General features: G+C 57.4%; 1 protein-coding gene across 2 annotated transcripts in view; it reads left to right on the top strand.

Annotated features, from left to right (window-relative positions):
* The first annotated feature begins 8,381 nt into the window (after positions 1–8,381).
* The window catches only part of CLMN (calmin), an 89,750-nt gene continuing 77,204 nt past the window's right edge, over positions 8,382–20,927 (top strand). For both annotated transcript variants that reach the window (XM_070412553.1, XM_070412544.1), the window contains exon 1: positions 8,382–8,477. In XM_070412553.1, coding sequence (XP_070268654.1) covers positions 8,396–8,477 — 82 coding nt within the window. In that variant the 5' untranslated portion in view covers positions 8,382–8,395. The remainder of the gene's footprint in view (positions 8,478–20,927) is intronic.

Here is a 20,927-nt window from a genome sequence, read left to right as displayed (position 1 = left end):
GAACTGAAGGGCACAGGGTCTTGAATGGGGGTGAGTGATGAGGGGAAGTGAGCTCTGTAGGGGGCGTGGCGAGGAGGCTGGTCCTTGGAGAGGACTGTGGGAAGCCAGGGCTGCGTGGGGCACCGGCTGGGCTGGGAGGCTGGGCACTGTCAGGGGCAGCCAGGAGGCGGGCAGGTGGAGCTGGTGGTGGCCTGGACCCCAGGCAGGCGGAGAGGGAGACAGAGGTGGCGTCTGGTCACCCCCCACTGCAACCGCAACTTTGTGCCTTCAAACAGCAGCGCATTTTCTCCCATGGTTTTGGGATGGATTGGGCTCTGCTGGGCCGTTCTCACTTGGGGTCTCCTACAGCTACAGTCAGAGGGTCGCTGGGGCCAGAGTCATTCAAGTTCAACTGGACGGAAGATGAGTTCTTGTTCAAGGCTGGGCTGGCTGGAGAGGCTGGGCTCTCTCTCTCTCCCCCTGCGCCCCTCCCCGTGACCAGCTTAGGTTCCTTCACAGCCTGGCTGCTCAGATGATGTGGCCCCTGACTTTCTCCAAAGCAGGCATTGGAAGAGGCCGCAAGACCTCTCGTGACCCAGCCTCAGAGCTCTCGGAACATCGCTTCCACCCCATTCTCTGGGTCAAGCAAGTCATGCAGTCCAGCCTCGGGTCACGGGAAGGGGGTTAGACGTGACTCTTCACCTGAGGAGCAGCACCCACGCACGGGAGGGAGGGTTGATGATGGCCATCGCTGGGCACTGGCTCCCCAGGATGGATTTGGAGCCCAGATAAAAGCGACAGGACCTGCTGCCGGCCTGGAACCTACGTGTTTAGAATCCATTTGAACAGCACAAACATACACATACACACATACTTACACACACACACACACACACACATGCCTACATACACACATACATACACACATACATGCCTACACACACACACACACACACATACACACATTCCTACATACGTTTCCAGCAGAGCCACGCCCAGGGTTCTTCACAAAGATCTATGATCCATCTGAGGTAGTCAGGGTCAGAAGTGGAAACCCGCCCAGCGCTGCACACAGACCTCAGAACCGCCCCGCGGAGGGACAGGAGAGAGGCTTTCATTCCGGACCCAGAGGGAACCCGGGCCCCTGGTGGTCAACTGGCTGCACTTACCCCCCAGCGAGTCTCCAGCATGACCTGCTCCACTCAGCCACCTGGGCCCGGGCCAAAAGGCCGAAGGCTGGCAGGCAGGAAAGACCAGACTTGGTGTCCGCACCCTGTCTGGGGCCAGTCCCTCTCCGCTCACCTGTGACCCCGTGGCCTTAGGGCTGTTACTGAACTCTTTGTCCTTAGTTTCCTGGTGAGATCGGGATGATAACAGCACCGCCTTCAAAGGGCTGTTGATGAGATTAAATGAGATAATGTTCAGGACTTAGTGAGCTCTCAGGGAATGTGGCCTGCACAGCAGACCCGCATCCACCATAAATCTGCTGAACTTGACTTGCCGGTGCAGGGAATGTCAGCCCAGGGGGCTGGTCCCAGGGTTTTATTTGATGATTTTTTTTTTTTCTTTTGCACCAAGCTGTGGCTTTCAAAGCACCCTTCCTGGGATTATTCACAGCAAAGCCTACTTTTGATTCCAAAATGTTTTTAAAAATTAGCTTAATAAAGAGGGGATATGCTAATTGACCATCACACCCTCACAAGATGATGGTGCCCACAGCCAATAGAGGAAATATGCTAATTGACTGTCGTGCCCTCATAAAGATGGTGGTGCCCAGTCCCCTCAGCCCTGCCTCAACCAGCCAGAGTCCCCCAGTCTACCTCAGCCCCGCTGGGGGGCGGCAGGCGCTGTGTGCTTCATCCAGGCTCAGTCCCCCAGTCCCCTCAGCCCTGCAGGGGAAGGCAGTTGGGAGCAATCATGCTGGCAGGAGAGCAGTTAGGTGTCATCAGGCCAGCAGGGGAGTGGTTAGGGGATGATCAGGCTGGCAGGCAGAGTGGTTAGGGGCAATCAGGCAAGCAGGCAGGCAAGTGGTTAGGAGCCAGCAGCCCCAGATTGTGAGAGGGATGTCCGAATGCCGGCTTAGGTCAGGCCTGAACCGGCAGTCGGACATCCCCCGAGGGGTCCCAGATTGGAGAGGATGCAGGCTGGGCTGAGGGACACCCCCTCCCATGCATGAATTTCGTGCACTGGGCCTCTAGTATATATATATTTCCACAGTGTTGTCGCAAACACATCAGGTCGGTGTTTCCTCTCCCTCGGCTGCATCTGGTCTCCCCCCACATCCTCACGTGGCCAGTCTCTCTCACTTTGTGGGGAAAAAATCTCTTACCACTTGTTTTACTGCAAAGTGTACCTTTCTTAACTAGTGTTCTGATACCAACAGAAAAATAAGCAAATTAGCAGGGCTGTCTCCAGGGGAGCTGCCTTTGGCTAGTGGAACCTGGAAGAAATGAAGGGCTTTATTTATGGAAATGGGGACACCGGAGCTGTCTACTTCAGAGAGCAGGAGCTTTTAAAACCACCCACCGACACCTCCACACACCAGAAAAGCACTAAAACCCCAGAGGACACATTAATATTTTACGTGACAGGTCATCTCCCCAATTCAGGGCGTCGTTTTCCTTCTGTGTGGGGGTCATTTATGCCATCGCAATGACCCGCATCTTCCTGGAGAACCTTCCGGAAGTGTGTCTTCTCTACATGCATCTCCCTGATCTCACAGCAACCCTGACAGGCAGGGACTCTGGGCCTCATTTACAGATGACGGCCCGGAGGGGTTAAGAACTTGCGTAAGGCCACACAGCTCCGACCTGCACTGACTGCGCACTGTCCAGCACACCGCGGGTTCTCCACCCTTTCGCCTGAGCCTGGACTCCTTCTACGTTAGCCTCTCCCTCTGACCAGCCTTTGCGTCATGCCCTGCAGTATTCCTGGAGACAGGCAGCAATCAAAGGGGGGAATAGACCAGGAAAAAGCCATCAGCGGATGGGCAGAACCTGGCCTTCCTAAGGCACGGGAGAGACCCAGCCTGTCTAGAGGAGCCTGGGGGCTCAGAGAGTTTTTAGAATCACTGCGTGGTGACGCATATGTACAATTTATTCATACATGTCACTGACATGTATTGAGCACTTACTATGTGTCCAGCATGGCACTGGGCTCTGGGGATACGAAGCTGACTTAGGCAGCCCTGCTTGCAAGGCCTTCTGGAGGCGTTTCCGGTGAAGCGGCTGTAGAGTCGTTCGCAAAACTGGAAGCAGAAGCAGAGGCATCGGGGCTGTACCGCGCCGTGGCCGGCCACCAGTGCTGTCAGTTCCACGGTCTGCACGACCGGAGAATTGTGTCCGTGACTACGGCTCTGGGGTAGGCCACCACCAGCTCCCACCCGTGTCCTGAGCCCAGCAAGGCCTCCCGAGCTCTGCCTACACCGCTGACCCTTCTCTGCGCTACAACCGAAGGGACAATCGGACCCAGTCCATCTTCCCAGGCTCCTCTCTGTCCTTACAACAAAGTCCAAACGCCTGAGCCGAGTGCCCTCCTCGCAGGCCGAGTCTCTTGACCACCGTTGGGTCCTCACAAGGGCCAGGCCACGGGCGGCCATTCAACCAACGTTTGTTAAGTGACTATACAAGGCCAGGGTGGGTGTGGGTCTCTACCCTACAGTGGGGCCTTGTGACATCATAATGCAGACCCCGCCCAGGAGAGGATCTTGGTCTATTTACAGGATAACCTGGTAACTGGGTTTAATTGGAAATTCCTATCAGTGTTTCGATGCAGATGAGAGCTATGATTTTAATGGAGCTGAGACTTTAAAAAAATGCTATAGAGACATGAGCATAGGCAGAAATGGCTGGTACCAAGTTGGTGCGCTAGTCTAGTCTATAGCACAAGCCCAGCCATATTGGGGATTGCAATGGGAGGCCCACAGTAGGACCACAGGCCCGAGTCTGGTTGGGCCTACTGGGTGATCTTGAGCGTTTACTCAGCAGCTTTAAGCTCCATCTAAAAATGACCCCTGCTGCCCGGCCGGCGTGGTTCAGTGATTGAGCATCGACCTATGAACCAGGAGGTCACAGTTTGATTCTGGGTCAGGGCACATGCCCGGGTTGCGGGCTTAATCCCCAGGGTGGGGCGTGCAGGAGGCAGCCGATCAATGATTCTCTCTCATTGATGTTTCTATCTCTCTGTCCCTCTCCCCTCCTCTCTGAAATCAATAATATATTTAAAAAAAACAAACTTAAAAATGATCCCTGCCCAGTGGGCCTAACGCGGCTGCTGTGAAGCCCAGCAGAGCCCTGGCTGAGGAAGGGCTGTCCAAACGCGAAAGGGCTGGGCACGCAGGAGGCCACGGCGGAGTCCAGCGGGCAGCTCCCTCCGTGGGAAGCCCTGTACACCCCTCTCCTGGCAGGGGCTGGAGTGTGCACTGGGGTTGTCTTTGTTGCTCTGATTCTGGCCTGGGATGTGAGAGGCAGACCTTCTGTGGGGCGTCTGGGCCTCAGCGCCCCCCCCCCCCCCCCGCCGTCCCCCCGTCCCCACGGACAGAGGCAGGAAGGACACTGACCGGCCGCTCAGGAACCCCTTCCATGAGGAGGGCAGTTGGGTTGGATGACCCTGAGGTTCAGACCCAGAATTCTCTGGGAGCCTCTTCCTCTCCCTTGGCAGGACTCCGTTTTAAACAAAGACAAGGATTCTAGCAGAATTGGGCAACTTCAAGAAAACCCGCTTCTGGAAACTCCCGGAAGCCAAGCCTCAGACAGAGAACATTTTCTTCCCCAAAATAAAAGTGCAAAAAAAACGAGTACTGCCCGTTCATGCAAGAGGGCGAATACCTACCCTGGGAAGCCACACGCCCCTGCCCCCGCTGATCGCAGGCCCAGCAGGCTGCACCCGCCCCAGGCAGAGGCACACAGCCTGGCCCCGGCCTGGCGCCCAGCAGCACGTGCTGTGCCCGGTGCCAGTATGTGAGCGTGTCTTTGAGCGCCTCCCCAGAAGTTTGCTCGGGCCCAGGACATGGGACCCACTGCTGTGGTTTGGCCCCTGCTTTCCGAGTTCAGGCCTCTCATGAGCCACCACCCATCCATTCGCTCAATATGAGAACTCTGTGCCAGGCACTGTGCCGAGTGTGCGGATAGAGAAGTGACCTTGTTCTCAGTTTATGGGGGGCCATCAAGTACGCATGAGTACCATGCAGCCTAGACACAGGAGAGTGGGGTTCACGGCTATTATGAGGTTGTACTCAATATTATGGGTTGGAGAAGGTTCTCTTGAGGTGGACTCGATGGAGCAGGCGGCCATTCCCATTGACCCCTGACCCCGGCTGTCTCAGTGGTCAGCCCCAAGGCCAGGCCTCGGAGACCTCTCCTGCCCCCTGTCCCCATCCCAGTGACCACCCCCAGTTGGTTTTCTCCTTTCTGGAACTATTTGCCACTGTAATGATCTTGTGTCCTTGTTTACTGGCTGTCCATCCCCACCCCTCCCCGCACCCCCACAATCTACCTGAGGTGAAGAGTGGGGTGCAGGGGAGGGAAGGGCATTTTAAAGGGAACAGAACAAGCAGAGGCCTGGAAGTGTTGGGCGTGGCCAGGACTTACAGCATTTCATCACCCTGGATCCAAAAGTGTAAGCCAGGATTGATGAGCAAGGAGGTGGCTGAGACCAATGAGGGAGGCCCGAGCTTCGAGACACTGAAGGGAAGAGGGGTGATGTGGACACGTTAGAGCAGTGAACATGCCAGTGCCTTTCAGGGGCCAGCCTTGTGTTCAGTGCTGGCACAGGCTCCTATTCCATTTTAAAAACCACCTAAAATTCTCTAGTTTTTTTTTTTTTTTTTTTGCTATAGGACTAGGTTCATGCTGCTGATCTAACGTCTGGTACACAGTTGGCGCTCAGTCTATGGTGGTCAGGCTCCTCCCTGCCGGGGAGTTGTTACCACCTAAGGCAGTGGTTCTCAACCTTCTGGCCCTTTAAATACAGTTCCTCATGTTGTGACCCAACCATAAAATTATTTTCGTTGCTACCTCATAACTGTAATCTTACTACTGTTATGAATCATCATGTAAACATCTGATATGCAGGATGGTCTTAGGCGACCCCTGTGAAAGGGTCGTTCGACCGCCAAAGAGGTCGAGACCCACAGGTTGAGAACCGCTGGCCTAGGCCACGTTCCCCAGAGATGCAGTGGTGAATCCGTTCATAGGAACAGTCATCCTTGTGTGGTGAACAATGGCCTGGCCCTGCGGCTACTGCCTGCACCCGTTGTTCAAAGCCTTCTGTCCCGAGACCGGCCTCTGGATGGAAGGGAAGGCTGATGCTCTTAAGCTCTTTGCTTTGGAAGGAAACTTATTTTCAGCCCGACTTTACCCCACGGCAATTACGGAAAATAAAGTGTAAAAAACAAGACATGACTGGCAGGTGGGCAAAATCAGGTGCCACCAGATACACACGCCCTGCCCTGCAGGACAGACCAGCAGACCCTGCTCCTTGGAGTGTGAAGTGACCGTGTGCTTTCCCATCAAGTGGGGGAGAAGGAGCATGTGCCCAGGCACCCATGAGCCCATTGGCACCCATGAGCCCAGACACCCATGAGTCTCCCTGGCACCCATGAGCCCACTGGCACCGTGGGGCCTCCATGGGCCTCCAGACCTGCACAGGAAGACCAGGGGGCAGGCTGGTGACGCCTGGAAAGGCCTCGAGAGGTTAAAAAAGAACGTATCGGTTTTCTGTCTGATTGTAAAGATTGTGCTCAGGGTGGGCCATGTGGGCCATGGAGAGCAGAGGGAGAGAAAAAGCCACCCAAGCTCTGCCTCCTGCGTCTACACCTCCATCCTGTGAACAGACTCCCCACCAGTGTCAGCTGGCCCAGTGCCGGCCCGTCCCGGCTGTGGCCCTGGTACCTAGACGAGCCAAGCGCACAGGGAGCCAAGGCCCTGTTTCCACTGACCCCTGACCCCGGCTGTCTCAGTGGTCAGCCCCCAGGCCGGTCCTCAGAGACCTCTCCTGCCCCCTGCCCCCATCCCAGGGACCACCCCCAGTTGGTTTCCTCCTTCCTGGAACTCCCTGCCACTGTAACGGTCTTGTGTCCTTGTTTGCTGGCTGTCCATGCCCTGGCTCCCCAGCACTCTCCCTGCGGGTAGACTTGCTCGCCTTAAGAGCCCGGCCTCAGGGGCCCGGGTGGGCTCACCAGCGCGGCTCCCTATGGCTGTTAGGAGGGAGGAGGCCATCCGTCCCCGTGGCCAGTATTTCAGTAGAACCAACAGCGATGATGAACACGGCCCAGGTTTAGATGCTCAGTGAAGCCTGGCCATCCTCCCCGCCCGGCTGGAGCAGCCCATAGAGAAGCCACTGTGTGCGCATGCGCACCATGGGGCCAGGGTCACAGCCCTCCTGCCCCCAACTCATTCCAGCCCGGGGCGCATTCCAGGGCTCCAGACAGTCGCTTTCCCGCCTGTGCAACCACTAAAGAGCTCGCCTGAGTCTGTGTGAGCCCCAAACAAGATAAGATCGGGGCTCCCAAGCGTTAAAAGAAACACAGCACAGTAGGGAAGGCCCAACACTCATCCCCATAAAGCCCCAGAGAGGGTCACGTGGGGGGGGGGGTGGGCAGCGGCCCAGGACGGCACGGGGCACCCCCGCAGCCCAGCGTCCACTGCTTCTCCCTCCTCCCCAGACCCGAGGCCCGGCCTGGACTGAGTGCCCCCAGAACGGTTCCCCAAATCCAAGCCCAGGAAAGAGGTCCTTTTTGCCATGCTCCCCCCACCGCCCCGATTTGGAGATAGAGGAGAGCCTCCCCCAACTCCATTTCCACCCTTCACCCCTCCCCAGGTCCCTCCCCGGTGCCCTCAGCCCCCACCTCCCCGCAGGAGGCTGCCCCTCCGAACTGCCCGGGGCAGGACCTGCCTGGAGGGTGTGTAGGAGGGGTCAGCCGCGGGACAGGGCGCCAGGGATGGCGCCGGGGTAGCACTAGGCCCTGGGACCGCGGGCGCCGGGCGCACCCCGCGGTGGCGTCACGCGGCCCACCGCCCCCTGAGATCACAATCTAGGGGCCGGGACCCCGCGCCTCATCACCGCCGTCTGCACACAAACAATCCCCCAACAAACACCGGGGCGAGGACACCGGCCCGCGCCCGGCGGCCACCTCCGCTCCTCCCAGCGCCCCCCGGGGCCCCCGCCCCCGCATGGGGGAGTGAGTGCGAGCCAGGGCGCCCGCACCGCCGCCCCGCGCCCGCCAGCTGCCCGCCCGCGGCGGGGGCGGCCCGAACGCGCCCGCCCCGCCCGCGCCCCGCCCGCGCCCGCCGCTCCTCGGCTCCTCGGCTCCGCGGCGCCCTCGCCGGGTGCGTGCCGCTCGCGCGCCCGCCCGCCCGCCAGGCTCCCCGCGCCCGCCGCCCGCGCCCGCCGGCGCCCGGCCCGCCGCCCGCGCTCCATGGCGGCTCCGGAGTGGGACTGGTTCCAGCGCGAGGAGCTCATCGGGCAGATCAGCGACATCCGCGTCCAGAACCTGCAGGGTAAGCGCCGCCCCCGCCGAGGGGCGCCGGGCGGGGGTCGCCGGAGCCGCTCCCGCCCCGCCGCCGCGCCCGCCGCCCCGGCGGGTCCTGACCCCGCATCCGTCACCGGCTGGGAGGAGGGGGTGAAGCGCCCGCCCCCCAACCCCCGCAGCGCCGGCCCCGGGGGTGGGGCGGCACACGTGCGTGGTTTGTGGGGGTCCCCCTTTATCTGCGGGGCGTCGCGAGTCCCCTCCGGCCCCCGCGGCGAGTTTGGAGAAGTTTGTCCTGGGCGCTGGGGGCGGCGGCCCAGGTCCGGGAGGGGAGGAGAAGGCGCGGCTCCGTGCGCCCCGGTGAGTGCCTCCCTCCTCCGCACCCCTGGGGCCGGGGTGACCGGACGGCGCCCCCCGCCGGCGGGCTGGGAGCCGGGGGCCGGGCTGATCTGTGGGTTCAGGAGGGCACCGCCCCCGCCGGTCGGGTCGCGCTCGGCCGGGAGCTGCCCCTCCCCTGGCCCAGCGCTCCGCTCGGGGGGCGAGAGGCCCCGCCCACTGGGCCGGACGGCGTCCACCCCGAAAGGAGGCGAAGGAGAAGCCCAGGTGCCCGCCTCTGCCCAGGGCTGGGTGGCTCCGCCGCGGACGAGGCTCATCTGTCTTGCAAAGGAGTTTGTTCACGGTGGAAACTTAGCACAGAAATATTTCAAGGGGAAAGTCACCCACATTCACCTCCTAACCCACCCGCTCAACAAAGCTGCTCTGCCTGGAGGTGTATTTCCAATCTCAATCTCTCTCTCTCTCTGTCTCTCTCTCTCTCTGTCTCTCTCTCTCTCTCTCGTTCATACGTGAACTTCGCAGAACTGGACCGAGTTCCACTTCCGGCCTCTCTCCGTGCACATGGACCTGGGCAGGGGGAGGTGCTTTAGCAGTTTCCCCCGCGGACTTGGGCTTCCGGAGGTTCCAAGGCTGGGCTGGCTCCCAGGGAGTTGGGAGGCCGGTACTGAGAGGTTTTGGGGGGCTGTTGCCCCTGCCCCCAGCAGGTGGCATGACTTTACGGCTTGGGGGCGGGACAGGGAGCCCCAGCTGGGGGTGGCTGGGCAGTCAAGTTTAAACATTACACCCGGTGGAATGTTTCTGGGCCTACGTGGACCAGCTCCACCCCCAGGTTGGGCAAGGACAGCGCAGGCAGAGGTGACCTGAAGCGGAGAGGGGGCCGGGCCAGTGGAAAGGAGTTTGCTCTGAGCTCCCCTGATCCCTTCTGGCTGTGATTTGTGTAAAAGGAGGAGGATCGGCTGGAGATGTTGAAAATGATTCCTTTTGATAATAAGCCGCACGCCTGGATCCTGTTTTCCCAGAGCTGACATCCTATTCAGGGGGCTGGCGTTAATACCTTTTGCTGAGATGGCATCTGGTTTGGGCTGTCAGGGTGTGTGTGTGTGTGTGTGTGTGTGTGTGTGTGTGTGTGTCTGTCTGTCTCTTAGGCAACTAGTGGGTGTTTAATAAACACCTTCTAATCAATTCTTTTTTTTCCCAATATATTTTATTGATTTTCCACAGAGAGGAAGGGAGAGAGATAGATAGTTAGAAACATCGATGAGAGAGAAACATCAATCAGCTGCCTCCTGCACATCTTCTACTGGGGATGTGCCTGCAACCAAGGTACATGCCCTTGACCGGAATCGAACCTGGGACCTTTCAGTCCACAGGCTGACGCTCTATCCACTGAGCCAAACCGGTTTTGGCTCTAATCAATTCTTGGTGCAACTTCCTGCATTCCTCTAGGATCAGCTCCCAGTGTGAAGGGATGTTCAGCAATGTGAGCAGTTAGTTATACCTACTAGGTGTACTGATTAATAATGGCGGATTTTGTAATCAAAGAAAAGACAATCATTTCAAGAGAAACATCAAAAGTGCTTTACTCAAAGTAATGTCCATCGCTAGCTACACATTTCCCCCATCTTTCAGGTAATTTGTGGATACAGTCTCAACAGAACTTTTATTGTTTTGAGGCAAACCATTCAGAGACACAATTTTCCACTTCTTCGTATGTTTAGAAGTGCTGCTCAGAAAGTGCGTGTGCCATCGATCGGAACGAGTGGTCATCTGAAGGAGTGAGGTCTGGTGAATACGGTGGGTGGGTTAATACTTCCCAGGCAAGATCCTTCAGCGTGTCTTTAACTGGTTTTGAAGTGTGTGCTGGTGCGTCATCACGAAGCAAAATTACTTTGCTGTGTCTTCTGGCCCATTCTGGTCGTTTCACGATCAAAGTGTGGTTCAAATTGATTATTTGTTGTCGGTAGCGATCAGTATTAATGATTTCACCTGGTTTTAGAAGCTCATAATGCACCACACCTTCCTGATCCCACCAAACGCAGAGCATTGTCTTCTTTCCGAAGTGATTTAGCCTTGCAGTTGATGTTGATGGTTGACCTGGATCAACCCATGATTTTGTGCGTTTGGGATTCTCAAAATAAATCCACTTTTCATCGCCAGTCACAATTCGATGCAAAAAAGACTTTCTTTTATGCCATTAAAGCAACATTTTACTGAAGACTTTTCGGTTTTCCATTTGTCTTTCGTTCAGTTGATGTGGCACCCATTTTCCTTCCTTTAAAATCTTTCCCATTGCTTGTAAACGACCGGAAATTGTTTGCTGAGCAACATTTCATCTTTGTGCAAGTTGTTTTTGAGTTTGACATGCATCTTCATCCAATATTGCTTGTAATTGTTGGTCTTCAAACCTTTTCGGTTGACCTGGACGTTCTTTGTCTTTCACATAGAAATCATCACTTTTAAAGCATTTAAACCAGCGTTCACAAGTATCTTGAGATGGAGCATGTTCACCATAAGCTTCCCGAAGTATATGGCAACTTTTCTTCAAAATAAAGTAATCAATTAAAACTTTCTGCAAGTGCTCTTTTTTTGGCACGAAAGTCGACATTTTTAAGCATAAAAATATCTATGATGTTAACACCTCCAGCAAATTTGACATGAAGTATTGAAGCTTGCTGTCAATACGACAACATAGCATACATATCAAATCGCATATATATCAACATATGTGTAACTCCATCTTGTGAAAAAAATCTGCATTATTAACTGGTACACCTGGTAAAACAGAGAAGGCTTCGCCAAATGGGGATAATTTGATATGGGTCCTGAAGGTTGGGTAGAAGTTCACTGAGTGGGCTCCTATCTCTCAGTTCTCAGTGAACTGTCCTCACTTTTAGGCAATGCCAGTTACAATTTGAGCATCAAAACCTTTGCCATTAAAAAAAAAATAAACTTACGTATGTACTCCATATACATCTTATATATGACTAGTTTCCCCGTGCACAGATTTATGCACATTGAAAGGAAATTAATTAGAAGAAATATTTTAATATCGCTGTTCGCCCTTTCTCTATAATAGACGTGTCAACCAAATTCATGATTGACAATGACAGATGGAAACACATGCGTGCGATTGGCGCCAGTGAGAGCTTTATAAGTATCGAGTATGCGTGAGTCAACTTCCTAGTAGCCTTTTATAGATGTAGATAAACTTGCTTAATTAGACCTGCTTTCTGATTTAGCTAAACTTTTTACAGCCCAGTGAAGCACCCCAACTTCTCTTTCAGGTAATTGTCAGCAACACAGCAGTAAATATCAACATGAAGCAGATTATTATTGTAGATCATGCAGGGAGAACAAAGGGTAAAATATTTAACTGTAGCAGTGTTTGACTATATTCTGTGCAGTGAGAAAACCTGAAGTCATTTTCAAGTTCCTCCATTTCTTCTTTTCAGTCGGGCCACGTTTCTAAATGTTCTAAATCTCCATTTTCTGGCTAATGAAAAGAAAATAGGATTCTACTGAGTCTCCTTTCTACCTACTCCAGGAATCAAATGAGATGAGGCACAGCAAAACACTTCACGGACATTTGGTTAAACTGTAAAATGTTTGCACCTGGTGTAAAACAAGTCGTGTTCCTGGGCCGAACAAGTCGTGTTTGGTGGGCGCGGCCTTGTTCATCAATTAGCCCAGGAGGCTAGTTGCTAGGGAGAGGAAGCCGGGTGTTGCTATGTGACATCATTACCTGGCGCCCACAGCGACCGTTTCCAGGCTGGACTGGGATGTGGGCTGCATTTTTCGCCATGGGGTCTCGGCAGCGTTGGCTGCGATTGGGTGGGGTGTCACCCTGGGTGGTGCCAGGGCCTGTGTCCCACTTGGGGGAAGCCGAGTATTGGTTTGTCCGCCCCAGGTCCGTGGTGCTGTTTATTTTTAAATGGCCAGTGCGTGTCATTGCAGCTCCTGCGTTGAGCATCTGCCCCCTGGTGGTCAGTGCGTGTCATAGCTACCGGTCTGTGGGAAGGACAGACACTTAGCCTTTTATATGAATAGGTTACATGTATTTATATAAAATGCATTAATCTTAAGGATGAGCCCAACAAATTTGTACATGTGGATACACCATCACCCCGATCAAGATGCAGGAGAGTTCCACCATCCTGGGTGGGTGCCTCCTCGCCCTCCCCAGTCGGTAACAACCCCACACGCACACTAGGCAGCCACTGCTCTGATATTTATTGTTGTTGTCTTGCCTCTGGAACTTTCCAGTACATTGACCTGGACAGTGCGTACTCTCTGAAACCGGCCTTTTTAATTCCCCGTTATGTCGGAGCAGTGGATCCACTTGCCTGCTTGTTGCAGTGCTCTTTGGGAGCGGAAACTGTGGAACTACTTTACCGAGGTGTGAGGTACATATAATAAAATCCGCCTGTTCTAAGCTTACGTTTCGGTCATTTTTAGTGCATCTACAGCGTGTGCAAACATCACAGCAGTCCAGCGTGGGAACATTTCCCTTACCTGCTAGTGCCCAGCCTGTGCGTCAGCCCCGCTCCCAGCCCTGGGCCAGGCCGTGCGCAGGTCCATCATGTGCAGTCATCAGGGAGGGACATTCGGGGTGCTCGCAGTTCGGGCTACTGTGAGTGAAAGAAGCTGTCAGTCCCGGGCACCCAGCTTTGCTGCTCTGCCCGGCACCCCTGAGAAGGGGCTGGGAGATTACTATCTGTCTTCTCTCTGTCTCCATTTTTCCCTGGGCTTCCCTGTCTCTTGATTGGATGTTAGCAAACATGTTCTCTCCTTATCTCTGTGGTGCTCAGGAAGTCCCAACCGCAGGGCCACGCCCGGAAGGCACCCACGCCATGCCTAGAGCGTCTGCCAAACCGGCTGATGGGTGTCAGCAGGCCCTGATGGTCCGGGCGATCAGCTCTGTGGGCGGTGGGCGCGGCCTTGTTCATCTGCGCGCCGTGGGCGGGAGCTGGTCCGGGAAGCAGGAGTCCAGGCAGAAGGGGTGTCTTATAAGCTGTGTGTTACTTGGAGCACCGGTGGTCGTGGTGATGGGAGGGTGGGCACAGAGGGAGTTCACGAACCTGTAATCATAGGGGCTCCATGCGCAGGCGGTAGCTGCTGTCCCGGTCAGTGAGTCCCGATTCTTTTCACAAAGTTAGACTCGCCTGTCCTGGGACCAGGTGCTGCCAGGGGCAGGCATGGGGACCCTGCATTTCAGGAAAAATGGTTCAGGAGCATACGGATATCTTTACCTCTTTCTCTCTCTTAAAAAATATATATTTTTGTTGATTTCAGAGAGGATGAGAGAGAGAAACATCAATGATGAGAGAGAATCATGGATCGCTGCCTCTTGCTCTCTCCCTACTGGTGACCACAACCCAGACATGTGCCCTGACCGGGAATCGAACCGTGACCTCCTGGTTCATAGGTTGACGCTCACCCACTGAGCCACGCCGGCCGGGCTGCCCCTTTCTCTGTAGCTGTATGTGTACATTAACGTGGAGGCATCTGACCTCTGCTCAGCTGCTCATCTGAATTGTTTTCTGTGGCCCTGAACTGTGCCCTTCTGCAGTCCACGTGGGTAGGATTGTGGCAATGCCAGATCACCCCCCGGGGGTGGGGTGGGGAGGAAGGCCTTCTGGCTGCCTTGGAGGTCAGGTGAGCCGGGCAGAGAGCGTGGCGTCCCCCGGGGCGGGTCACGCCGCTGGCTGTATGACCCCTGGGCAGAGGCAGGCCCTCCCTGTTGCTGTGTCCACTTGGTGGCTCATACAAAGGGCGTGAAGGAAGGGCTCTCTGGCAGAGCCCACTGGTGTCCCTCGGGCAGAGGCCGCCTCTGCCGCCTCGCAGTGTCCCTTGCAAGGAAGCAGGGGTGGCCCACGCGGTTGACCTTCCCTTAGGAGAAAACGGAATTGCAGGATGTGGGCAGCCTCCACCTGGTGGCCCCGCCTCCCTGGAGATGGCGGCCTCGGGCAGTCCGTGACTGGGCTGCGCTGTAGGCGGCGAGGTGCTCTGGCTCCCCCTCTCTCTCGGGGACCTGGCTTGGGGGTCCAGCTGAAAGCGCCACTAGTCCTGGGTCAAAGGGTGGTGTCCGGTCGGGATTTGGCAGGTGCTCCTGTTCCTGTGAAAGCCTCCCCCACCCCCGACACTCGCAGCCCTTCTCCGTGCACTGAGCCAACGTGCGCCGGGCCTGGCGCCCTGCGGACAGCGGTGCCAGGCGGGCCTTTCCCTGCCTGTAAGGAGCGGGAGCCGGCGGGCGCCCAGCCAGCCCCAAGCTGGGATTTTCTGCCTCTGGCAGCGCCGACGGCAGCTGAGCTTGGGGCTGTCCCCTGTTGCCCTGTGCCTGCTGCTTTGGATGCTGTGAACTTTGACCTCGTTGTTCCCCGCATCCAGAGCTGGAGGTGGGTGGAGTGAGGGGTGGGGGCTAGGCTCTGGGGGAGCCAGGGCGGGGCTCACCTCTGCTGGCTGAGCCTCCCAGCCCTGCCTCAGTGTCTCCTTTAGAACTTTTCGGAAGCAGTACCGCCGGGTTAGCAGACGGGAACCGTGTGTGTGTGTGTGTGTGTGTGTGTGTGTGTGTGTGGGCGGGGGGGGGGGGGGCGTGTTGGCAGGCCCCCTGTCTGAGCCGGCGCCCGGTGCTAACACTCCTTTCCATGCGACCCCCAGCCTTCGAGGCTGGTGTGTGTTGCGGGAGTGGAGAGGTGACAGGACTTGCCCAAGGTCATGGACTTGTAAGTGGAGCTGGGATGTGAAACCAGGTCAGACCGAGCCCACGCGTCAGGCACACACGAAGCCGGAGGAGAGCTGCTCGCCCGAGGCTGGGGGCTGGGAGGCCTCTGGGGGAGGCTCTTAGGTTGGACCCCCAGGGCTGAGCAGCAGCTCAGCTTCACATCCGACATCTGTGGAAAAGGAGGGGAGTGGGGGGGTAGCCCTGAGGCAGGCTCAGGGCAGGGCAGTGCCCCTGTGGTCGAAAGGTCAGCCCTCGCCATGTTACCCCTTCTTCCTTGCATTCCACTGGCTCAGAGCCACTGCAGGCCTCTCTGGGTGCTTGCCGACTCCCTAGGGACCTCTGATGGCTCCGGGCCTTGAGTCACCTCCAGTCTACCCGCCACCAGCCACCCAACACACGTCCCTGCTCCCCTTCACTGGGTCTCCATGGCCAACCCGTGGGCAGCCCCTGGGTCCTCCCCAGGACTAACAGCATCGTCCATGAATTGCGATGGGCAAAAGGTTGGGCTGCGCTGGCTTTCAGGGTCAAGTCCAAGGCCCTCAGCCTGGCACGCCGGGCCCTCCGTGCTCTGGTTGGGGGTGCCACCCCAACCTCCTCTCCCATAGACACCCCCCCACCCCCTCACCCAGCACCCTGCCCTCCGGTTCCACCTTCATCCCTCCTGGTGGCCCGTGCATACAGCAGCGGCATCAGGGCGGCCACTGAGGCCTCAGTGATCCCGCACCCCGAGCAGAGGCGCCCAGGAGGCTGCTGGCCGCTTCCGCCTCCCCTGGCTCCTGGGGGCACAGCGAGGGTGCTTGGAGGACACAGTGGGTGCTGGAGGTTTTGGGATAAAAACCACAGAAAACCAAATGCAGAGGTTTCATGCCCTCCAGGAACTTGCTGCCTGGCAGGGCCCTGCCCCAGGCTGTGTGCTTGGCTCCCAAGGGTGAGTCACCATGGAGAACACTTTCCGCCCGGCTGGAGGCGAGTCACGGAGCTGAGCTAGCTCTGGATTCTGCCCTCAAAAGCCATGTTCCAGGCGGCTCATCCCCAACCACGGGGCAGGTCGTGTGTGGGGGGGGGGGAGGCGGGGGGCGGGACGGGGGGGGGGGGGGGGGCCCACAGCCAGGGCGCAGCTTCAGTCCTGGGTCTGCCCTGGCTTTGTTGCTAACTTGCTGTGGGATCTCGGGAAGCCTTTCCCATGTGCTGCGCCTCAGTTTCCTCGTCTACAGAATGAGAGGGTTGGGCTGTCAGGCTCCAACGGGCCCCCTGGAAGGTGGCACAAGGACAGAGCTTGCCCACGGAAAGCCATTGCGTTCCGGTCCCTGGCACACATGGGCGGGCGGCGGTGTGGGCCGCTGGGCACTGCTGAGCGCAGCTGGCCGTGTTCCTGGATTCTTTCATTGTCAAGTGCTGGAGCCTCACTCCCACTGAGGTCCTGTTCCTACGCCCTGCCTAAAACTAGAACTGGGAAACGAGGAGCATTCTTGGTTTGTTCTGGATCAATGATAGCTTCTATGAAAAGCCCCGGGAAGGTGTGGGACCCCTGCTCTGACCTAGCTGGGCACAGTCGAAGGTGCCCAGGGGCATGGGGTTCCTGCCTTCACCATGGAGGTGCCCGGGGGCTGGGTCCCTGCCTTCACCCACGCACATGGGCATAGAGGTGCCCGGGGGCTGGGTCCCTGCCTTCACCCGCGCACATGGGCATGGAGGTGCCCGGGGGCTGGGTCCCTGCCTTCACCCGCGCACATGGGAATGGAGGTGCCTGGTGGGTCCCTGCCTTCACCCGTGCACATAAGAATGGAGGTGCCTGGGGGGGGGGGTCCCTGCCTTCACCCGCGCACATGGGCATAGAGGTGCCTGGGGGGTCCCTGCCTTCACCCACGCACATGGGCATGGAGGTGCCTGGTGGGTCCCTGCCTTCACCCGTGCACATAAGAATGGAGGTGCCTGGGGGGGGGGGGGTCCCTGCCTTCACCTGCGCACATGGGCATAGAGGTGCCCGGGGACTGGGTCCCTGCCTTCACCCGCGCACATGGGCATGGAGGTGCCTGGGCGCAGGTGGAGCAGGAGCCTGCACCTAGACAGCCTGTCAGTACTGAGCGGGCCTGGGAAGAGGTTCCCCACAGAATCACTTGTTAGCGCAGGAGCTTGTGTTGGCCTTGCCTCCAGCAGCCTCCCGGGAGGCGGGACTTCTGACCAGCCCCAGCCCCGGGGGAGGGGGAGCGGGAAGAAGAGGCCCAGTTGATAGGCACAGCCCTCCCTGACCCTGGGACACTCTGGCATTTAATTTTTGACTGAACAGCTGAGGCCCTTGGGCAGAGTCCTCCTGCCCGACCGGGGAAGGTCAGGCCTGCTCTGTCTGCAAGAGAAAGCGAGAAAAATAAAGTCATTGTCTTTTTAGTGGTTGAGCCATTAAAAGTAAACTCCCTGTTCCCATAGCAACCTTTTCTGATTGTTCCCCGATCTCGGCACCTCTGCTTTAAAACTGTGTTCATCACAGCAGGACTTAGAGGCAGCCTCCAAGGTCATGCGTCTGGCTTTAAAGAATGTTTGCCGGGCCCTAGCTGGTTTGGCTCAGTGCATAGAGTGCTGGCCTGTGGACTCAAGGGTCCTGGGTTCGATTCCGGTCAAGGGCACATGACCGGGTTGTGGGCTCGATCCCCAGTAGGGGCCATGCAGGAGGCAGCCAATCAATGATTCTCATCATTGATGTTTCTATTTCTCTCTTCCTCTCCCTTCCTCTCTGAAATCAATAAAAATATATTTTAAAAAATAGAATGTTTCCCATTTTCCCCCCTCACTGCTTCATCTCCTTTTCTTTTTTAAATCAGAGCAGGGATTGGCAATCTATGATTTGTGGGCCAGATCCGACCCACTGCCTGTTTTTTTTGAATAAAGTTTTATTGAGACACAGCTGTGTCCATCGTTTGCAGTTGTCCAGGGCTGCATTTGTACTGCAGTGGCAGTTCCGTTGTGACAGAGAAGTACCCACAAAGCCAAAAGTGCTTCCTCTCTGGCCCTTTGTGAGCGTGACAACCAGGCGCTCCCTGCAGGATGGCAGGGGCCTGATTGGCTGAACCCGACTCAGGACACACGACAAGGAGGAGGCCTGGTGATGACGACGAGGGAACGCTTCCCGCCTGTGCCACGGCCAGCCTTGTTTTCAGAGGGCCGACACCTGCGTGGGTGGGCTCCGTCCCGGATTTAGAAATGGACTCACCCACTGGAAGCCTGGCCATTCGGTCAATAGCCGTTACGGAGTCTCCCCAAGATGCTGGGCGCCAGGATGGAGGACTGAACGGGACACTCCAGGGGTCCCCAGGACACAGAGGCCGCTGCACCGTGAGGCTGTGGGGAGGGTGTTAGGACTGAGGGGTGTACAGGTGGGTGCTGCAGGGGAGGGAGAAAGGCCTAATCCAGCTTTAAGGGTGGGGGTAGGGGCAGGGAAACATCTGAAATCACATGGGCAGGCCGTGTGAAAGCAGGGAGCAGGCGGTGTGTGGTGGCCGGTGCCAGGGTTGGGGCAGTGCCTGGAGGTGGTCCCACAGGTGGCCGTGCCCTTGGCATTCCCCCTCCTTCTTGGCATGACAGGGCTCAGGGCTCCCCCAGCTCTGCTCTCCTGCCCCTGGTCAGGCAGCCACCCCGGGTCTCTGCACTCCCAGCTCAGGCTCAGTGCCCCCACCCTGGGTGTCCATCAGACGCCCCTGGAACCTAAAGGGCATCCAGCTGTGCAAATGCCTCCCACATGTGTCTCCCGTAGGAAGCAGGCAAGAGCCCCTTGTAATTCATGCCTGAGGGGTGTACAGGTGGGTGCTGCAGGGGAGGGAGAAAGGCCTAATCCAGAGCCCTGTCATGCCTGCTTCTCGGAGATGATAGTTCACAGCCCCCGAGGGTGAGGAAGAGCCAGGCAGGACCTGGGGAATGTGCAGAAGCCCTGGGGTCACATGGTGGAGGGCCCTTTAGGGCTCTGAGGACATGATGCCCACTCCTGCTGCCCTCTCTGGGGGCTCTCCACACAGGCAGGATCCTTTGCGATATTTATATCCCTCTGCTGTTTTGAACTACTTTTAATCCTCTTCGGGGTGACATACTTCAATAGCGGCGCTCTGGGGCCTTCTAGTGGAGAACTGGGGCGAGGGGTGGAGAGGGGCACGGAGATGACCTGCCAGTTTGGTGGTGAAATGACGTAACCTCAGAGGGCGTCCTCCACTCACCCCTGCCCTTCATGCCATCAGGCCTGGCCCTGAGTCCCACGTACGCCTGTCTGCTCTTGCCCGCTCTTGTGAGCACCCTACCGTCATGGCCGGGACCTGGTTTCCCACCTCCGTGCCTCCACTCTTGCGTCAGCCCTGCAGCCTAGAGATCTTCCTCTCTTCATGGCTCAGGAAGAAGCCTACTGTGTGCTCTGGCCCCTCACTTCTCCAGGCTTCCTGGAATGAACCAGACGCAGCTGCACCCAGGTCTCCTCTTTCCCCCACAGGCCACGCCCTTTCTCCGCCCAGCACCTTTGTCTGCAAGGCTCCTCCTGCAGAAAATGGCCATGACTGCCCTGAGGGTGGTCTCCCAGAAGCCCCGCCTGCGCTCCGCTGGGTGGATTTCACAGCGGCCTCCCCTGGACTCTGTGGGGCCCACCTCCGAGTAGGTCCCCAAGAGAAGTAGGTCTTCTCAACTGTTGGCCAAAATTGTGCCCCCAACGATGACCACAGCCTAATCCCCAGAACCTAAGAATATGGTAGCTGACTTGGTAACAGGGACTTTGCAGATGCAGTTAAGTGAGCGATGCTGACATGGGGGATGACCTTGGGTTACCCAGGTGTTGGGTTAACACCAGCACCCCTATAAGAACGAGGAGGGGCAGCGGGGGCGGAAGGTGTGCGAGGGAAACTGGACGGAATGATGCCGCTGCGGGAGGAGGCCCTGAGCCGAGGCGTGCCGGCCGCTTCCTGCGGGAAGAGAGGAGGGAACAGATGCCCTCCTGGAGTCCCCAGAGGAACGCGGCTCTGCCCGCAATGTGACGTGAGCCCGTCAAACCCATTTGGGACGCCTGGGCCATGAGAATCAGTTCTTGTTGTTTTAAGCCACTGAGGATGTGGTCACCTGTCACAGCAGCAGCAGGAATCTAACGTGCGAGTGAATTACAAGGGGCTCTTGCCTGCTTCCTACGGGAGACACATGTGGGAGGCATTTGCACAGCTGGATGCCCTTTAGGTTCCAGGGGCGTCTGATGGACACCCAGGGTGGGGGCACTGAGCCTGAGCTGGGAGTGCAGAGACCCGGGGCGGCTGCCTGACCAGGGTCAGGAGAGCAGAGCTGGGGGACAGGCGAGGGGGCCCGCCGGGTCAACAGAGACTCTTTGCCCAGGAGTCCAAATGCAGTGGAGTGTGATCTGAGATACACGCAGGACGCAGAATCACCAGGAGCCGACGTCACAGGACCCTG

Source organism: Myotis yumanensis, unplaced genomic scaffold (genome assembly GCF_028538775.1).
Source record: "Myotis yumanensis isolate MYYU_CA2020_CCGP unplaced genomic scaffold, mMyoYum1.0.hap1 SCAF_1, whole genome shotgun sequence".
NCBI classification, from domain to species: Eukaryota; Metazoa; Chordata; class Mammalia; order Chiroptera; family Vespertilionidae; genus Myotis; species Myotis yumanensis.
Note: the sequence above shows the minus strand (reverse complement) of the source record. Positions and strands in the feature narration are given on the sequence as shown.